We start from the raw sequence: 19,459 nt of genomic DNA, 5'->3' as shown, positions 1-19,459 counted from the left end.
TGCAGCTGACAGAGCCATCACATGACCCACAAGGATGAAAACAAGATGTTGGAGTGTATTTTTACTGAACACAGCTTTATTGATAACAAAAACACTTGCATGTTAGACACTAAACACTGTTTCAGCGAGGAAGCATTTCCATGGAACACAACGGTTCAGTGAACGGTACAAATACAACTGGACTCTGTGCCATAGATTCCTTCAGCGTTAGGCCATATGCTGCAGGGCCAAGGCAAGCTGTCAGACAGAGCCCCTGTCCCTGGCTGTCATCATGTCCACTACAGCCTCAGTGCTGATGGGTGTGTTATTGCATATCTACAAAGGAATCATGCACCATCAATCATACAGTCAGTTGCCCTATCATCAGCAAACAGTGATCACACACACACACACCTCGCCACAGACAAATGAAACATGACCAAGCACGTGGTGGAATAAAGCAGTCCTAAGAAAATGGACCCTCTCACACATAGAGAAAAGAGAACCCTGTCTTAATCATCAGCATGTAAAATGGCATTGTGGAATACAGTATAGAGTTCAGTGTTACTCAGTGAGACGGGCTGAAACAAACAAAAAAACATCTGTTCAACCACCTAGTCTTAGTTTCTGTATACAAATACTATAATACTACTACTAATAATACTGTATTTCCCTGTGGAGAATGAGTGTTGTCTGAAGCATGGCTGCATACAGAAGCAGTATGTTTCAGCAGGATAATAAACTATGAGCCGTCTGCCTTTCTTTGGCTCACATCAATCTGGATGGTTCTCTCTGAGTGAAGTCTCTCTCCAGTCTGTGTAGTCTGTCCCAGTGTGTAATGTCTCCTTGTATCGTGTCCGTAGGTTCTTCACATATTCAGGGTCCAGTTGTGATTCGCCACATGCGTTGGAGTAATACTTGTTGTCAGGAGTGTGATACCTTACTGTCGTAAACATAAATACACTAAATGAAATACCTTGCCAAAACTAAAGGTTATGCTACTGTTCTCTAGAAACACACAGTATTTCAGATATTCTGACTAATGGGTTAGTGTATGTTGTTATGGTAGCACAGTACAATTTTCAGAATGATTTGCAAGCTTCCTGATGAGTCCTCAATGTAAATTATATATAGTATCCTACTGTATATATTTATTAATATATATTTATAGTGTAATTCTGTGTAAAGAGCACCCTGCATTGAGGGTGTGGCAGACAGAAATACAATGAACTCTCAGTCTTATTGCTGTCTCTTTCCTCTTCTCTCTACTTCTCCTCTCATCTCTCCACTTGTCTCCTCTCATCTCGTCTCCTCTCTCTGGGTTAATTGGTCGTCTCTTCTCTTCTCTCCTTTTGTCTCCACTCTCATCTCCTCTCATCTCGTCTCTTCTAATCTCGTCTCCTCTCATCTCGTCTCTCTCAGGGGGTGCCCATCAGCAGATAGAAGGTGAGGGCTACTATGAGCAGCAGACAGAAGGGTGAGGAGAACGTCTGGTAGGCTGTAGACGGCATGAAGATGTCCTCATATTTATAGATGCTGATCATGTGATCGGAGACTGGCGGAGCATCGTTGTCATGGCGTGTGATGGAACCTGGAGGAAAGAGAAGAGTGGGGAGGAGAGTAAGAGGGAGGGTAGGGAAATCATTTACATGTAAAGTGCATTCGGAAAGAGCCCAGATTTGGGAACTCAATCGAACATCTCTGGAGAGACCTGAAAATAGCTGTGCAACGACACTACCCATCCAACCTGGCAGAGCTTGAAAGGATCTGCAGAGAACAATGGGAGAAACTCCCCAAATACAGGTGTGCCAAGCTTGTAGCGTCATACCCAAGAAGCCTCGAGGTTGTAATCACTGCCAAAGGTGCTTCAACAAAGTAGTGAGTAAAGGGTCTGAATACTTATGTAAATGCAATATTTCCAGTTTCTTATTTTGAATACATTTGCAAAAATGTCTAAAAACCTGTTTTCACTTTGTGATTATGGAGTATTGTGTGTAGATTGAGGAGGAAAAAACATAATTTAATACATTTTAGAATAAGGCTGTAACGTAACAAAATGTGAAAAAAGTCAAGGGGTCTGAATACTTTCCGAATGGACTGTACATACTAATGAACACACACATCCACTCTCTGCACACACACACACAGTCCTTGACTGACCTTGTATAGCAGGCCCCCAGGCCAACAGGTAGAACCAGGAGAGATGCAGATCCACCAGTGTCTCCTCTCTAGGGACGTAGAGCGGCCGTTTGAAGCGGCAGGTCACACGGTTGTTGTCAAACACACCCTCTTCGTCCCTGGCAGGATTCCTCTTGATCTCCTTAGCCCACTGGCCCACGTTGTAGAAGTGATGGATACGAACACGCCCATTATCGTCATGGACACAGCCCATCACGTCATCTCCTCCCTGAGAGGGGTGGGGGTGAGGAGAACCAATCAGCATGAAGCTTAGGTTGACCAATCAGCCTTGTTTTTGTGATGTGTCTTTCATGGCAGACTTCATGTGTACCAGATGTAGTAAAAGCCTGAGCTGACTCTGACCCCAAAATGTCTGTAGAGGTGCTGTTGACTAACCAAGAGTAGATTGTATCAAAAGAAAGAAAGTCCCACACTCTATACAGCGCATTCGTAAAGTATTCAGACCCCTTGACTTTTTCCACATTTTGTTACGTTACAGCCTTATTCTAAAATGGATTAAACAAAACATTTCCTTCATCAATCTACACACAATACCCCATAATGACAAAGTGAAAACAGGCGTTGCTAGATTTCTTTTGCAAAATTATTAAAAATAAAAAACAGAAATACCTTATTTACATAAGTATTCAGACCCTTTGCTATGAGACTCGAAATTGAGCTCAGGTGCATTCTGTTTCCATTGATCATCCTTGAGATGTTTCTACAACTTGATTGGAGTCCACCTGTAGTAAATTCAGGCACACACCTGTCTATATAAGGTCCCACAGTGGACAGGGCATGTTAGAGCAAAAACAAAGCCACGAGGTCGACGGAATTGTCCATAGAGCTCCGAGACAGGATTGTGTCAAGGCACAGATCTGGGGAAGGGTACCAAAACATTTCTACAGCATTGAAGGTCCCCAAGAACACAGTGGCCTCCATCATTCTGAAATGGAAGAAGTTGGAACCACCATGACTCTTCTTAAAGCTGGCCGCCTGGCCAAACTGAGCAATTGGGGGAGAAGAGCCTTGGTCAGGGAGGTGACCAAGAACCCCATGGTCAATCTGACAGAGCTCCAGAGTTCCTCCAGAGTTCCTCTGTGCAGCACTCCACCAATCAGGCCTTTATGGTAGAGTGGCCAGGCGGAAGCCACTCCTCAGTAAAAGGTACATGACAGCCCACTTGGAGTTTGCCTAATGGCACCTAAAGGACTCTCAGACCAAGATTCTCTGGTCTGATGAAACCAATATTGAACTCTTTGGCCTGAATGCTAAGCGTCATGTCTGGAGGAAACCTGGCACCATCCCTACGGTGAAGCATGGTGGTGGCAGCATCATGCAGTGGGGATGTTTTTCATCTGCAGGGACTGGGAGACTAGTCAGGATCGAGGGAAAGATGAACGGAGCAAAGTACAGAGAGATCCTTGGTGAAAACTTGCTCCAGAGTGCTCAGGACCTCAGACTTCGGTGAAGGTTCACCTTCAAACAGGACAACGATCCTAAGCACATAGACAAGACAACAAAGGAGTGGCTCCGGGACAAGTCTCTGAATGTCCTTGAGTGGCCCAGCCAGAGCCCAGACTTCAACCCGATCGAACATCTCTGGATAGACCTGAAAATAGCTGTGCAGCGACGCTCCCCATCCAACCTGACAGAACTTGAGAGGACTTGCAGAGAAGAATGGGAGAAACTCCCCAAATACAGGTGTGCCAAGCTTGTAGTGTCATACCCAATAAGACTCGAGGCTGTAATCACTGCCAAAGGTGCTTCAACGAAGTACTGAGTAACGGGTCTGAATACTTATGTAAATGTTATATTTCAGTTTATTTTATTTTATAAATATGCAACAACAACAAAACATGTGCTTTGTCATTATGGGGCATTAGATTAGTATTGTGTGTAGATTGAGGAAGGAAAACATGTGCTTTGTCATTATGGGCATTAGATTAGTATTGTGTGTAGATTGAGGAAGGAAAACATGTGCTTTGTCATTATGGGGCATTAGATTAGTATTGTGTGTAGATTGAGGAAGGAAAACATGTGCTTTGTCATTATGGGCATTAGATTAGTATTGTATGTAGATTGAGGAAGGAAAACATGTGCTTTGTCATTATGGGGCATTAGATTAGTATTGTATGTAGATTGAGGAAGGAAAACATGTGCTTTGTCATTATGGGGCATTAGATTAGTATTGTATGTAGATTGAGGAAGGAAAACATGTGCTTTGTCATTATGGGCATTAGATTAGTATTGTATGTAGATTGAGGAAGGAAAAAAATATTTAATCAATTTTAGAATAAGGCTGTAACGTAATAAAATGTGGAAAAAGTCAAGGGGTCTGAATACTTTCTGAATGCACTGTATATGCTCCCAACAATTGAATGGGTAAACCAAATAACATAATAACCTAATCAAATAATAACCTAATAACATCATTGCAGTAATGTTGGTTATTAGGTTTACCCACTCAATTGTTGAAAGCAAATTTAGAGTGTAAGAACAGATCTCACGCATGCTCATACACACACACACACCTATGCCCGCACACACACAGATACGGTCCCTTACCATCTTCTTGTCTGAGGAGAAACCTACAGCCACCCAGCCGTCAGTGTCAGCACTCATCTCATACTCCACGTCTGTCCCGATCCGCCGGTAACTCATGAAATAGTCACACGTCTCTGCATCACACCCCGGCTTCCCATACCTACACACAATGAAGAAATGTAACCTCTTCAGAGTGATGTGCACACACATCTGCCAGAGTGGGACCACAGTACACAGAGAAACCCCTTGACACACACACATCTGCCAGAGTGGGACCACAGTACACAGAGAAACCCCTTGACACACACACATCTGCCAGAGTGGGACCACAGTACACAGAGAAACCCCTTGACACACACACATCTGCCAGAGTGGGACCACAGTACACAGAGAAACCCCTTGACACACACACATCTGCCAGAGTGGGACCACAGTACACAGAGAAACCCCTTGACACACACACATCTGCCAGAGTGGGACCACAGTACACAGAGAAACCCCTTGACACACACACATCTGCCAGAGTGGGACCACAGTACACAGAGAATCCCCTTGACACACACACATCTGCCAGAGTGGGACCACAGTACACAGAGAAACCCCTGACACACACACATCTGCCAGAGTGGGACCACAGTACACAGAGAAACCCCTTGACACACACACATCTGCCAGAGTGGGACCACAGTACACAGAGAAACCCCTGACACACACACATCTGCCAGAGTGGGACCACAGTACACAGAGAAACCCCTTGACACACACACATCTGCCAGAGTGGGACCACAGTACACAGAGAAACCCCTTGACACACACACATCTGCCAGAGTGGGACCACAGTACACAGAGAATCCCCTTGACACACACACATCTGCCAGAGTGGGACCACAGTACACAGAGAAACCCCTTGACACACACACATCTGCCAGAGTGGGACCACAGTACACAGAGAATCCCCTTGACACACACACATCTGCCAGAGTGGGACCACAGTACACAGAGAAACCCCTTGACACACACACATCTGCCAGAGTGGGACCACAGTACACAGAGAAACCCCTTGACACACACACATCTGCCAGAGTGGGACCACAGTACACAGAGAATCCCCTTGACACACACACATGCTTGCAAGCAAGCAAAACACATACACACACACTGACCTTATGCAGCCCTTGGTGACTCCACAGTCTACGACTTTGATCCTGGCGAAGGGATCCACAGGAGGGGCGGTGGGGAAGGGGTAGCCTGGAGAACACACACCACATACAAAATCATTAGGCCTGCCTCCCCAAAAATCATCTTCTAGAAGTTCTACCATATTCGTAATTTGGTGGGTTTCAGCCTAATGTGCATTCAGAGAAGCACAACTGCTCCTTCACGTTTCATAACAAAATTGGGATAGTTTGAAATATGTTATTTTAAAATTAAAATAAATACTAAATAAATTCTAATAATATACAACATTTAATGTGGTGAAGAACTGTCCAATGCTCGCCCATCTCCAGACCGGCCAGTGAGAGCCAGAACGGGGAGCTGCGGGTAGCTGGCGGTAGCTGGCCAGGGTCCTGATCTATGCATGAGTGGACTCGGGTGGAAGTAAGACACTGTACGCTCGGTCTGTCAACCTGCGCATCATCACATAAATAGCCAATTAACCACGAATTACGTATCAACCACAGATATGTAGATGCGCCCTCTGATGATTTCCATCAAGAGAAGGCCTACACATAAACAAACACAGCCTTGATGACCATGAAGGCCACAGTAAGCAAAATGCCTCGTTCAGAAATGGCCTTTCCTGTATCCCTTTCTCACCGTCATCCGATAGATGTCTAGACTCCAGGAACTCCGAGGCGAACGTACTGTATGAGTCCTTATGGGGCTCCTTGTGGCCCGGCTCTCCGTGGTCTCCGTGGCTCGCCCGCAGTGCGCCTTCATCCGTGGGACTCGGCGCTACCCCCCGCCAACTGCCCTGGCCCAGGAGCACCGTCAGCTGTAGCAGGCTGCGCAGGAAAATCATGGCCAACAAGGGAGTATAAAACGGTCTAAAGGAGACAGAACTGAGACGGAATCCTCATTGTTGGTTGTATTTGAGAATTTCTTTACGGAGCCTAATCACTGGACCTCAATCGCATCACTACAGAATATTTTCAACGCGGTTGTTTAGTGTGTCGTAGGCTATTTCCCGTAGTGTGAATGGGCGCGAGAGGAGCGGGATCCAGTCATGTCAAACGAATGAGGCTCGGTTAAACCAATCTGGAATTAGCGGGATTTGTAACTGAACGGATCTGTTTTGCCAATTCACTTAAATCTTGTGGGAAACGGAGACGTCCATGATAATCCAAGTGATTGGATTTCATCTTAAAATAATGTAATGATATCCCAGTTTAGGGATGAATGTGTCTGTTGTTGGTTTCGCCCGTCTCCTCTCCTCTCTCCTAATGGCCCATTACGTCCATCGATAGAGCCAATCGCTGCAGCGTCCAATAGGAAACCTCGATGTACACTTTGCATTATCAATATACAGTTTAAATTCCCATTCAGCACTGTTTATGTAAACACAGATGCCAATTGAATAACACTATGAGGTAATGTAGGGATTTATACAATTATTATGCAGGAATGTCTGCTATGATAGGTTGGTTTCTTATTCCTTTGTGTGATGTGAAAATATTCTAGAATCTACATTGCATGTTATTGTTGACAGCATTGATAACTCCCAAGGACTAAGGCCAAACTGGTGAAAAAGCAGGACACACAATTTACCAGTGGTTACAACTGGCTTTACAAGGATTGTGATTCTCAAATCTCTCCCGTTCTTCTTCTCTTGTCAATAATACAAAGATAATAATTGTAATTGTTTGTCTTTAATGCCTGTTTATTTATTGGTTAGAGGAACATTGGAACCCAGAGCAGCTCAGACATCTGAATTCATTACAGAATGCATGGTGCTCCCCTCACAAGGGGAAGAGCAGGAAGACCTGGAAAGTGTTAGGGTTATCAGTATCATCAAAGAGCCCACTGCCTGAGGGGAGACTCATGTAGACCACATCTCCCTCCTCCAGCTCTAGAGACATTGCATTAGATATGTATGTATTATCCTCATCCTTATTATGTTCCTGTATCCATATAACTCTGGCTATTCTTGTATAGGCACACACCCAGGGTTTGCGATTTGTGGTAATCGAAAGTGGTGAATCTGAGTAGACTCCTCTCACTGGTGCTGTGAAGACACCAGTACGGAACAGACGCAGGGAGATGTCTTTCTCTCATAAACATGATTCTACACGGCACAAAAATATAAACGCATCAATCAACAATTTTTCACTAATTGTTGTTTTGACCAATCAGATCAGCTCTGCAAAAGATCTGATGTGATGGGTTAAAATACCAATTACTGGAAAAAAGATCAGAATTGTACTGCTTGTCTAAACGCAGCCTTAGTATGTATGGTCATTAGTACCTGTAGTTGGTTGTACACTCCACCAATGTTGGTCATTTAGGCCAAGGGTGTGGCATGGGGTTTTATGTAATTGAATTGTGTTTGTCTTGGGGTTTTGGTGGTGGTATCTTTGTTTGTCGTAGTGATTGCACCCTAGATGACTCTGATGAAACCAGGGTGATCTCAGTATCGAAGTGTCCTACAAATCCTGGGTCCTCAGTCAAACCAGTAGAGAAGACCACCTTTAGTCTGGATGTGAACACAACAGAGTAAACTCACTGATGACTGAAAAGCATTACCTACAATATGCTAAAGCCAAAATAAAAGATAGATTTTCAGTGTGAAACGTGGTGTTTTTGTAAAGTTTATTACCTGTGTTCTCTCTCTTCAGTTCATCTCTCTCTCTCACTGGCAGTCAGTCTGGCCTAAAATAACACAAAAGGAACATCAGATTAAATAATCATCATCATGATCATTTTAATTTAACATGACCATGTACAAATAACATCAACATTAACTTAACTAAATGATCTAAAACCAAATCATTTTAAAAGCCATTTTAATTTAACATGACCATGTACAAATAACATCAACATTAACTTAACTAAATGATCTATAGCCAAATCATTTTAAAAGCCATTTAATTTAACCATGTACAAATAACATCAACATTAACTTAACTAAATGATCTATAGCCAAATCATTTTAAAAGCCATTTAATTTAACATGATCATGTACAAATAACATCAACATTAACTTAACTAAATGATCTAAAGCCAAATCATTTTAAAAGCCATTTAATTCAACATGTTTTTTCCTCTGGACTTGGTCAACAACTGACGTATTCATATGCTGAAATTGTTGACCAAATCCAAATGACATTACCTGCATTCTCTGTCTTCAGCTCCTCTTCCTGGCTGTCACTGGCTGTCACTCTGGCCCCCGTCACTGACAGCCGTTGATTCTCCACTTAACAGACCTTATCCAAATTAACTTCAGTATTCATACGTACCGTAGCAGTCCATTACCTGCATTTTCAAGTCTTAGCTCATCTACCAGGGTGATTCTCATGAAACCAGTTTTAAAATGTCTGTAGCAAATTGAGTTACAAAACCATGATGATTGTGAAAAAATCAAGTATCATTATGAGGACTAAGATGTCTAGATTTTGGGAAAGTGTCTTACTTTAAAGACATTTTTAAAAATCGCCTGAATTTTTTACATTTTCACCCAAAATTCTCATTAACAAAATGTTTATTCTCATTACACCCCCCTTTATCCCACTTCTCATTCCTGAAAACGGCTAAAGAGCACAAATTGGGAAAAAGTCTGATTACATTTGATAATAATTGTATAATCTAATTTGAAATATGTTTATTTTCAGTGTTATTTTTAACTCACATATTTTCATTAGAGGGGCAATATTAAAAAATATTAGAAATATTGATTTGTTTATGACCTTTTTGGACTTCGACAACTGTTATGTAATGTGAATTTTGTGAAAATGTTGTTACAATGCATAATCTGATCTGATCAAAAAACAATAATTATGAAGTGGATAAATACAGATCCTAATCTCAGCGATTCCAGAGGAAATTTAGGGAAAAAATTACTATTGACATGTCATTTTTTAATTTGTTTTATTGTTTAGTGAGAATGACCCACCAGGTCCTCACTGTCCCTCAGTCTGGCCACCATGTTCCTCAGTTCCACTCTCTGTTCCACCACCATGTCTCTCAGTGATCTCAGCTAAGCCCAGATGTCAGGGGTGGTGGTAATCTGGTCGCTCGTCTGTTTGTGGCTCGTCTCTGTAGCTTCTACGTTTTGATTCTTGAATTGAACCTCACCCTGCTCTCCCCCTGTTCAATGCGACCCTGTAGAGTGATGTCATTCTCCCTAACCCCTCCACTCAGGCTCTGAGCCCATGTCCCAGACAGACAGAACAACAACACCAGCAGAGCTCCAGCATCCCTCGTTCTGAAACAATACCTCTTCAGAACTAATGTAGTCTACTGGACTCAGTCCTCTTCTTTATACACACTGGTCTTGGTAAAGGAATAATGAGAATTGAACATATGACTCTGACGGGAAAAAATGAAGAAAAAAACCAACACCAAGGACAGATAAAGTGAAACAGTGGGTGAGCTGACCTCATTGAAATGTGACTCTGTATGAGGCGGTGGGAGAACTGAACCTGTTGTTGGGTTGAAAATCTCTCTTCATCTCCACAGTTTGTACATGTTCTATGTCCACTGATGTTACTGGAACCACACCAAGCACTCTACTAAGAGCCCGTCCTTGGAGGTTTAAGGAGGTCTGTATAATATAGATCATGTATATAACATGTAGGGATAAAGAGAGCTCTTCAACCCAGTGACAGGTTCAGTTCTCCCATCATCTCATACAGAGTCGCATTTCAATGATTTTAAATCATTTTTTATTTCACCTTTATTTAACCAAGTAAGCTATCTGAGAACAAGTTCTCATTTACAACTGCGACCTGGCCAGAGATAAAGCAAAGCAGTGCGACACAAACAACAACACAGAGTTACCCATGGAATAAACAAGTGCACAGTCAATAACACAATAGAACAAAAAAATTGAGAAAAAAGTCTATATGCAGTGTGTGCAAATGGCGTGAGGAGGTAAGGCAATAAACAGGCCACAGTGGCGAAGTAATTACATTTTAGCAAATTAACACTGGAGTGATAGATGAGCAGATGATGTGCAAGTAGAGATACTGGTGTGTAAAAGAGCAGAAAAGTAAATAAAAACAATATGTGGAGGAGGTAGGGAGATTGGGTGGGCTACTTACAGATGGACTATGTACAGCTGCAGCGATCAGTTAGCTGCTCAGATAGCTGATGTTAAAAGTTAGTGAGGGAAATATAAATCTCCAGCTTCAGTGATGTTTGCAATTTGTTCCAGTCATTGGCAGCAGAGAACTGGAAGGAAAGGCGGCCAAAAGAGGTGTTGACTTTGGGGATGACCAGTGAGATATACCTGCTGGAGCGCGTGTTACGGGTGGGTGTTGTTGTCGTGACCAGTGAGCTGAGATAAGGCAGAGCTTTACCTAGCATAGACTTGTAGATGACCTGGAGCCAGTGGGTCTGGCGACGAATGTGTAGCGAGGGCCTGTCGACTAGAGCGTATAGGTCGCAATGGTGGTTGGTATAAGGGGCTTTGGTGACAAAACGGATGACACTGTGATAGACTGCATCCAATTTGCTGAGTAGAGTGTTGGAAGCTATTTTGTAAATGACATCGCCGAAGTCGAGGATTGGTAGGATAGTCAATTTTACGAGGGTATGTTTAGCGACGTGAGTGAAGGAGGCTTTGTTGCGAAATAGGAAGCCGATTCTAGATTTAATTTTGGATTGGAGATGTTTAATATGAGTCTGGAAGGAGAGTTTACAGTCTAGCCAGACACATAGGTATTTGTAGTTGTCCACATATTCTAAGTCAGAACCGTACAGAGTAGTGATGCTTGTCGGGCGGGTGGGTGCGGGCAGCGAACGGTTGAAAAGCATGCATTTGGTTTTACTAGCGTTTAATAGCAGTTGGAGGCCACGGAAGGAGTGTTTTATGGCATTGAAGCTCGTTTGGAGGTTAGTTAACACAAAGAAGGGCCAGATATATACAGAATGGTGTCGTCTGCGTACAGGTGGATCAGGGAATCATCCGCAGCAAGAGCGACATCGTTGATATATACAGAGAAAACAGTCGGCCTGAGAATTGAACCCTGTGGTACCCCCATAGAGACTGCCAGAGGTACGGACAACAGTCCCTCCGATTTGACACACTGAACTCTGTCTGAGAAGTAGTTGGTGAACCAGGCGAGGCAGTCATTAGAGAAACCAAGGCTGTTGAGTCTGCCGATAAGAATACGGTGATTGACAGAGTCGAAAGCCAATCTTTTTCCAATCTTTAGGGATCTCGGACGATATGAAAGAGAGGTTGAACAGACTGGTAATAGGGGTAGCAATGGCGGCGGATCATTTTAGAAAGAGATGGTCCAGATTGTCTAGACCAGCTGATTTGTACGGGTCAATATCCTTCCAGGATACCCGGGCCAGGTCGATTAGAAAGGCCTGCTCACAGAAGTGTTTTAGGGAGCGTTTGACAGTGATGAGGTGTTGTCGTTTGACCGCGGACCCATAGCGGATGCAGGCAATGAGTCAATGATTGCTGAGATCCTGATTGAAAACAGCAGAGGTGTATTTGGAGGGCAAGTTTGGCAGGATAATATCTATATGGGTGCCCATGTTTACGGATTCAATGAGGTGGTGTTAGTGTTTCTAATTTTTTTATTTTACATTCCCGTCAGAGACATACAGTATGTTCAATTGTCATGATTCCTTTAACAACACCAGTCTTTGTGTGAACGAGTCTTTACCTGAACAGCTGTCCGCACAGTGGCACACACACAACATTCTCACTTTCTTCACTGGTTGTGCTTATCCCTGCCTCTAGATGGCAGTATAGGTCCACTGTTCTAATGTCTGGCACAGTCGGTACTGTGCAATTGGTTTAGCCATAGTAATCACAATGATTGTGTGCTAAAGTACAACACTGTTATGTTAATGAAATAACCAACAGAAGAATTAGATATGAAAACCAACCTTTATGATAACAGACTTTGTTTCATTTCATACATTTCTAGCTGGGCAGACGGAGTGGGACTCAACTGAGTGAGACTGGGGAAGACTGGGGTAAAATCAGAACCCACCTGTAGGTGTTGCTAGTGACTGAGTGAGACTGGGGAAGACTGGGGTAAAATCAGAACCCACCTGTAGGTGTTGCTAGTGACTGAGTGAGACTGGGGAAGACTGGGGTAAAATCAGAACCCACCTGTAGGTGTTGCTAGTGACTGTGAGACTGGGACTGGGGTAAAATCAGAACCCACCTGGGTGTTGCTAGTGACTGAGTGAGACTGGGGAAGACTGGGGTAAAATCAGAACCCACCTGTAGGTGTTGCTAGTGACTGAGTGAGACTGGGGAAGACTGGGGTAAAATCAGAACCCACCTGTAGGTGTTGCTAGTGACTGAGTGAGACTGGGGAAGACTGGGGTAAAATCAGAACCCACCTGTAGGTGTTGCTAGTGACTGAGTGAGACTGGGGAAGACTGGGGTAAAATCAGAACCCACCTGTAGGTGTTGCTAGTGCAACACGTGAACAGGTTAAAATTGTCTCTGTCTCTGCAGCTGCTAAATCCACCATGTGTGTGTGTGTGTGTGTGTGTGTGTATGTGCGTGTGTATGCGTGTGTGTATGCTTGTGTTAGTGAGTGTGTCCTTGCTGCACTGATGACCTTTCACCCCTCTTCTCTCTGTCTGAGCTCTGTAATGACCCTGATCAATCGCTCCGCTCACTCCCGATCCTCCCAATTATCCTCTGTTTATCCAACTATTATTATCTCTCTCGCTCTCTCTTCTCTCCCTCTTCTCTCCCTCTCCCTGTCTCTCTCTTCTCTCTCTCTCTTCTCTCCTCTCTCCCCCCCTCTCTCTCTCTCTGTCTCTCCTCTCTCTCTGTTTCTCTTCCTGCCCCCTCTCAATCTCTCTCTCTCCCTTTCTCCCTCTCAATTACCACTCTACATGGGGGAGCAGTGCATGGTGGGTAATGAGGGACTCCTGACTTATCTTAGTAAAGTCAAAGGCCCGTTCATTACCACATAGACACCCTAGACACTCACACACACAGGGAGAGAGAGAGGATGGATGGAGGGAGAGAATCTGCTAAATGTCAGCGGTGTGTCTCCTGGGTCTGAGAGACGAGTGAGTGACAAGAGAACAACAGCCGCCAGCCCAATTCAGTAACACTGCCACTGTGTGTGTGTGTGTGTGTGTGTCTGCATGTATGTTTGTATGTCTGTGTGTGTCTGTATTTGCGACTATGTGTGTATGTCTGTGTGTGCACTGTGTGTCTGCATCTGTGTCAGTATACCTGTGTCTGTGTGTGTACAGGTCTATCTCCCCACACACACAAGGTAAGATGTGGATGTTGAGAGGGATCAGCAGTGATGTGGATGGCTTAGTCAGAGCTGTCAATCAATACTGGTCTCCAGAGAATACTGGCCTATTGAACACAGACAGACTACTCACATCTGGTCTCTCTCCATCTCTCTCACTCTCTCTCCATCTCTCTCACTCTCTCTCCATCTATCTCACCCCCTCTCTCTCTCTCCATCTCTCTCTCTCGACCTCTCCTACCCTCTTACCTTCTGGTCTTCCTTGCTTCACACACACAAAGTGCTGTGATGTTCTGTGGTCAGTGCTCTAACTGTAGGGTCTTCAGCCGTGAGACGTCATTTAGCAGCCGTCAGGAATCACTCCACTCAAGAGAGGAGGGTAAGTACAGCTGGCTGGGCCATTACACAGGTGCACACACACACACACACACACACACACACACACACACACACACACACACACACACACACACACACACACACACACACACACACACACACACACACACACACACACACACACACACACACACACACACACACACACACACACATTCCTTTAGTTAGGGATCAATAGGCTGTTGCTGTTAGCAGCTGTAGTCTCTATATCTCTCCAGCATTGATGTGATATGGCCGCAATGTGGTCACTCTGCACCCACAGATCCACCTGACCTCAAATGATCTGTGCTTCCCAGGGGACCCATTACCAAGTACAGAGAACTGAACGCTGACGCACAACAACGGTTAGATTTGATATCACAGAGTGAGGTGGAGCAGAATCTAACACCATATGGTTGTATTGAATTAATGGTAGAGATAAGGTACTGTTGTATTGAATTAATGGTAGAGATAAGATACTGTTGTATTTAATTAATGGTAGAGATAAGGTGCTGTTGTATTGAATTAATGGTAGAGTTAAGATACTGTTGTATTTAATTAATGGTAGAGATAAGATACTGTTGTATTTAATTAATGGTAGAGATAAGGTGCTGTTGTATTTAATTAATGGTAGAGATAAGATACTGTTGTATTTAATTAATGGTAGAGATAAGATACTGTTGTATTTAATTAATGGTAGAGATAAGATACTGTTGTATTTAATTAATGGTAGAGTTAAGGTAGTGTTGTATTGAATTAATGGTAGAGATAAGATACTGTTGTATTTAATTAATGGTAGAGATAAAGTACTGTTGTATTGAATTAATGGTAGAGATAAGGTGCTGTTGTATTGAATTAATGGTAGAGATAAGGTACTGTTGTATTCGGCCTCTTATACTCGGCCTTGTCTCAGGATGGTAAGTTGGTGGTTGAAGATATCCCTCTAGTAGTGTGGGGGCTGTGCTTTGGCAGAGTGGGTGGGGTTATATCCTTCCTGTTTGGCCCTGTCCGGGGGTGTCCTCGGATGGGGCCACAGTGTCTCCTGACCCCTCCTGTCTCAGCCTCCAGTATTTATGCTGCAGTAGTTTATGTGTCGGGGGGCTAGGGTCAGTTTGTTATATCTGGAGTACCTCTCCTGTCCTATTCGGTGTCCTGTGTGAATCTAAGTGTGTGTTCTCTAATTCTCTCTTTCTCTCTTTCTCTCTCTCTCTCGGAGGACCTGAGCCCTAGGACCATGCCCCAGGACTACCTGACATGATGACTCCTTGCTGTCCCCAGTCCACCTGGCCGTGCTGCTGCTCCAGTTTCAACTGTTCTGCCTTATTATTATTCGACCATGCTGGTCATTTATGAACATTTGAACATCTTGGCCATGTTCTGTTATAATCTCCACCCGGCACAGCCAGAAGAGGACTGGCCACCCCACATATGCTCTCTCTAATTCTCTCTTTCTTTCTCTCTCTCGGAGGACCTGAGCCCTAGGACCATGCCCCAGGACTACCTGACATGATGACTCCTTGCTGTCCCCAGTCCACCTGACCGTGCTGCTGCTCCAGTTTCAACTGTTCTGCCTTATTATTATACGACCATGCTGGTCATTTATGAACATTTGAACATCTTGGCCATGTTCTGTTATAATCTCCACCCGGCACAGCCAGAAGAGGACTGGCCACCCCACATAGCCTGATTCCTCTCTATGTTTCTTCCTAGGTTTTGGCCTTTCTAGGGAGTTTTTCCTAGCCACCGTGCTTCTACACCTGCATTGCTTGCTGTTTGGGTTTTAGGCTGGGTTTCTGTACAGCACTTTGAGATATCAGCTGGTAGATTAATGGTAGAGATTTGGTACTGTTGTATTTAATTAATGGTAGAGATAAGATACTGTTGTATTTAATTAATGGTAGAGATAAGATACTGTTGTATTGAATTAATGGTAGAGATAAGGTACTGTTGTATCGAATTAATGGTAGAGATGAGGTACTACTGTATTGAATTAATGGTAGAGATAAGGTACTGTTGTGTTGAATTAATGGTAGAGTTAAGGTACTGTTGTATTGAATTAATGGTAGAGATAAGGTACTGTTGTATTGAATTAATGGTAGAGATAAGGTACTGTTGTATTGAATTAATGGTAGAGATAAGGTACTGTTGTATTGAATTAATGGTAGAGATAAGGTACTGTTGTATTGAATTAATGGTAGAGATAAGGTACTGTTGTATTGAATTAATGGTAGAGATAAGGTACTGTTGTATTGAATTAATGGTAGAGATAAGATGTTGTATTTAATTAATGGTAGAGATAAGGTACTGTTGTATTGAATTAATGGTAGAGATAAGGTACTGTTGTATTGAATTAATGGTAGAGATAAGGTACTGTTGTATTGAATTAGCGGTAGAGATAAGGTACTGTTGTATTGAATTAATGGTAGAGATAAGGTACTGTTGTATTGAATTAGCGGCAGAGATAAGGTACTGTTGTATTGAATTAATGGTAGAGATAAGGTACTGTTGTATCGAATTAATGGTAGAGATGAGGTACTACTGTATTGAATTAATGGTGGAGATAAGGTACTGTTGTATTTAATTAATGGTAGAGATAAGGTACTGTTGTATTGAATTAATGGTAGAGTTAAGGTAGAACCATCTAGGATTGGTCTAGATAGAACCATCTACGATTGGTCTAGAACCATCTAGGATTGATCTAGACAGAACCATCTAGGATTGGTCTAGATAGAACCATCTAGGATTGGTCTAGACAGAACCATCTAGGATTGGTCTAGACAGAACCATCTAGGATTGTTCTAGATAGAACCATCTAGGATTGGTCTAGATAGAACCATCTAGGATTGGTCTAGATAGAACCACATAGGATTGGTCTCGATAGAACCATCTAGGATTGGTCTAGACAGAACCATCTAGGATTGGTCTAGGTAGAACCATCTAGGATTGGTCTAGATAGAACCATCTAGGATTGGTCTAGATAGAACCATCTAGGATTGGTCTAGACAGAACCATCTAGGATTGGTCTCGACAGAACCATCTAGGACTGGTCTAGATAGAACCATCTAGGATTGGTCTAGACAGAACCATCTAGGATTGGTCTAGATAGAACCATCTAGGATTGGTCTAGACAGAACCATCTAGGGTTGGTCTAGACAGAACCATCTAGGATTGGTCTAGATAGAACCATCTAGGTTCGGTCTAGATTGAACCATCTAGGATTGGTCTAGACAGAACCATCTAGGATTGGTCTAGACAGAACCATCTAGGATTGGTCTAGATAGAACCACATAGGATTGGTCTCGATAGAACCATCTAGGATTGGTCTAGACAGAACCATCTAGGATTGGTCTAGATAGAACCATCTAGGATTGGTCTAGATAGAACCATCTAGGATTGGTCTAGATAGAATCATCTAGGATTGGTCTAGACAGAACCATCTAGGATTGGTCTAGACAGAACCATCTAGGACTGGTCTAGATAGAACCATCTAGGATTGGTCTAGACAGAACCATCTAGGATTGGTCTAGATAGAACCATCTAGGATTGGTCTAGACAGAACCATCTAGGGTTGGTCTAGATAGAACCATCTAGGATTGGTCTAGATAGAACCATCTAGGATTGGTCTAGATAGAACCGTCTAGGATTGGTCTAGACAGAACCATCTAGGATTGGTCTAGACAGAACCATCTAGGATTGGTCTAGACAGAACCATCTAGGATTGGTCTAGACAGAACCATCTAGGATTGGTCTAGATAGAACCATCTAGGATTGGTCTAGACAGAACCATCTAGGGTTGGTCTAGATAGAACCATCTAGGATTGGTCTAGATAGAACCATCTAGGATTGGTCTAGATAGAACCGTCTAGGATTGGTCTAGACAGAACCGTCTGGGATTGGTCTAGACAGAACCATCTAGGATTGGTCTTGCTGTGTGTGGATGTGGCTGAGAGGGTAGTGCTCCAGCTTTGGTGACAGATTGGCTGAGGGGATTGGCTTATCAGCAGAGGGACAGAGGACATCCATCACATTTTTAATTTTTAATTGAACCTTTATTTAACTAGGCAAGTCAGTTAAGAACAAATTCTTATGTACAATGACGGCCTACTAACAGGGGGTTAACTGCCTGTTCAGGGGCAGAATGACAGATTTTTACCTTGTCAGCTCAGGGATTCGATCTAGCAACCTTTCGGTTACTGGCCCAACACTCTAATCACAAGGCTACCTGCCGTCCCTCAATCATTAATTCAATGTCCCAGAGCACTGACACACACACACACACACACACACACACACACACACACACACACACACACACACACACACACACACACACACACACACACACACACACACACACACACACACACACTCACAGGCGTCTGGCTTCTTAAGTAGGAAGGAGCTCTAAAGGCCTGGATCAGATCTAATCTCCTTCAGAGAAAGAGAGAGGACTAGGAATGGGAGAGAGAGAAAGAAGGAGAGGGGGAGGGAGAGAGAGAGAGAGAGCAGAGATAGATGGAGAGAGAGAGAGGGAGAGAGAAAGAGAGAAAAGAAGGAGAGAGAGACAGAAGGAGAGGGGGAGAGAGAGAGAGAGAGAGGAGGGAGAGAGAAAGAGAGAAAGAAGGAGAGAGAGAGAGGCAGAGTTAGTGAGAGTGACTCAATCTGTGAATGATGGCCAAGCCACTTCACACACGCACATACAACGCACATTCACACACACACACACACACACACACACACACACACACACACACACACACACACACACACACACACACACACACACACACACACACACACACACACACACACACACACACACGCACACATGCACACCCTGAAGCAGTGATTATGGTGTTGGGCAGCAGTGGGAGCTGGGAGCTGGTCTGTCATTAGTGTGGTTAATCACAGCTCTGCTCCGCGTGAAGCTCTCCACCCTCCAGAGACAGGCTGATGAGCTGTGA

The 19,459-nt window shown here is 43.6% G+C and overlaps 1 protein-coding gene across 1 annotated transcript; it reads right to left on the bottom strand.

Moving 5' to 3' along the window:
• Positions 1 to 58: 58 nt before the first annotated feature.
• On the bottom strand, positions 59 to 7,123 carry LOC112240348 (DOMON domain-containing protein FRRS1L). The gene is made up of 5 exons (XM_042318084.1): positions 6,523 to 7,123; positions 5,868 to 5,952; positions 4,726 to 4,864; positions 2,140 to 2,386; positions 59 to 1,570 (listed from the first exon to the last, which is right to left on the bottom strand). The coding sequence occupies exons 1-5, from the start codon at positions 6,725 to 6,727 to the stop codon at positions 1,398 to 1,400; spliced, it is 849 nt and encodes a 282-aa protein (XP_042174018.1). The 5' UTR covers positions 6,728 to 7,123; the 3' UTR covers positions 59 to 1,397.
• Positions 7,124 to 19,459: the final 12,336 nt, after the last annotated feature.

This window comes from Oncorhynchus tshawytscha, unplaced genomic scaffold, assembly GCF_018296145.1.
Source record: "Oncorhynchus tshawytscha isolate Ot180627B unplaced genomic scaffold, Otsh_v2.0 Un_scaffold_3409_pilon_pilon, whole genome shotgun sequence".
Taxonomy (NCBI): Eukaryota; Metazoa; Chordata; class Actinopteri; order Salmoniformes; family Salmonidae; genus Oncorhynchus; species Oncorhynchus tshawytscha.
This window is presented reverse-complemented; position numbering and strand designations above follow the sequence as displayed.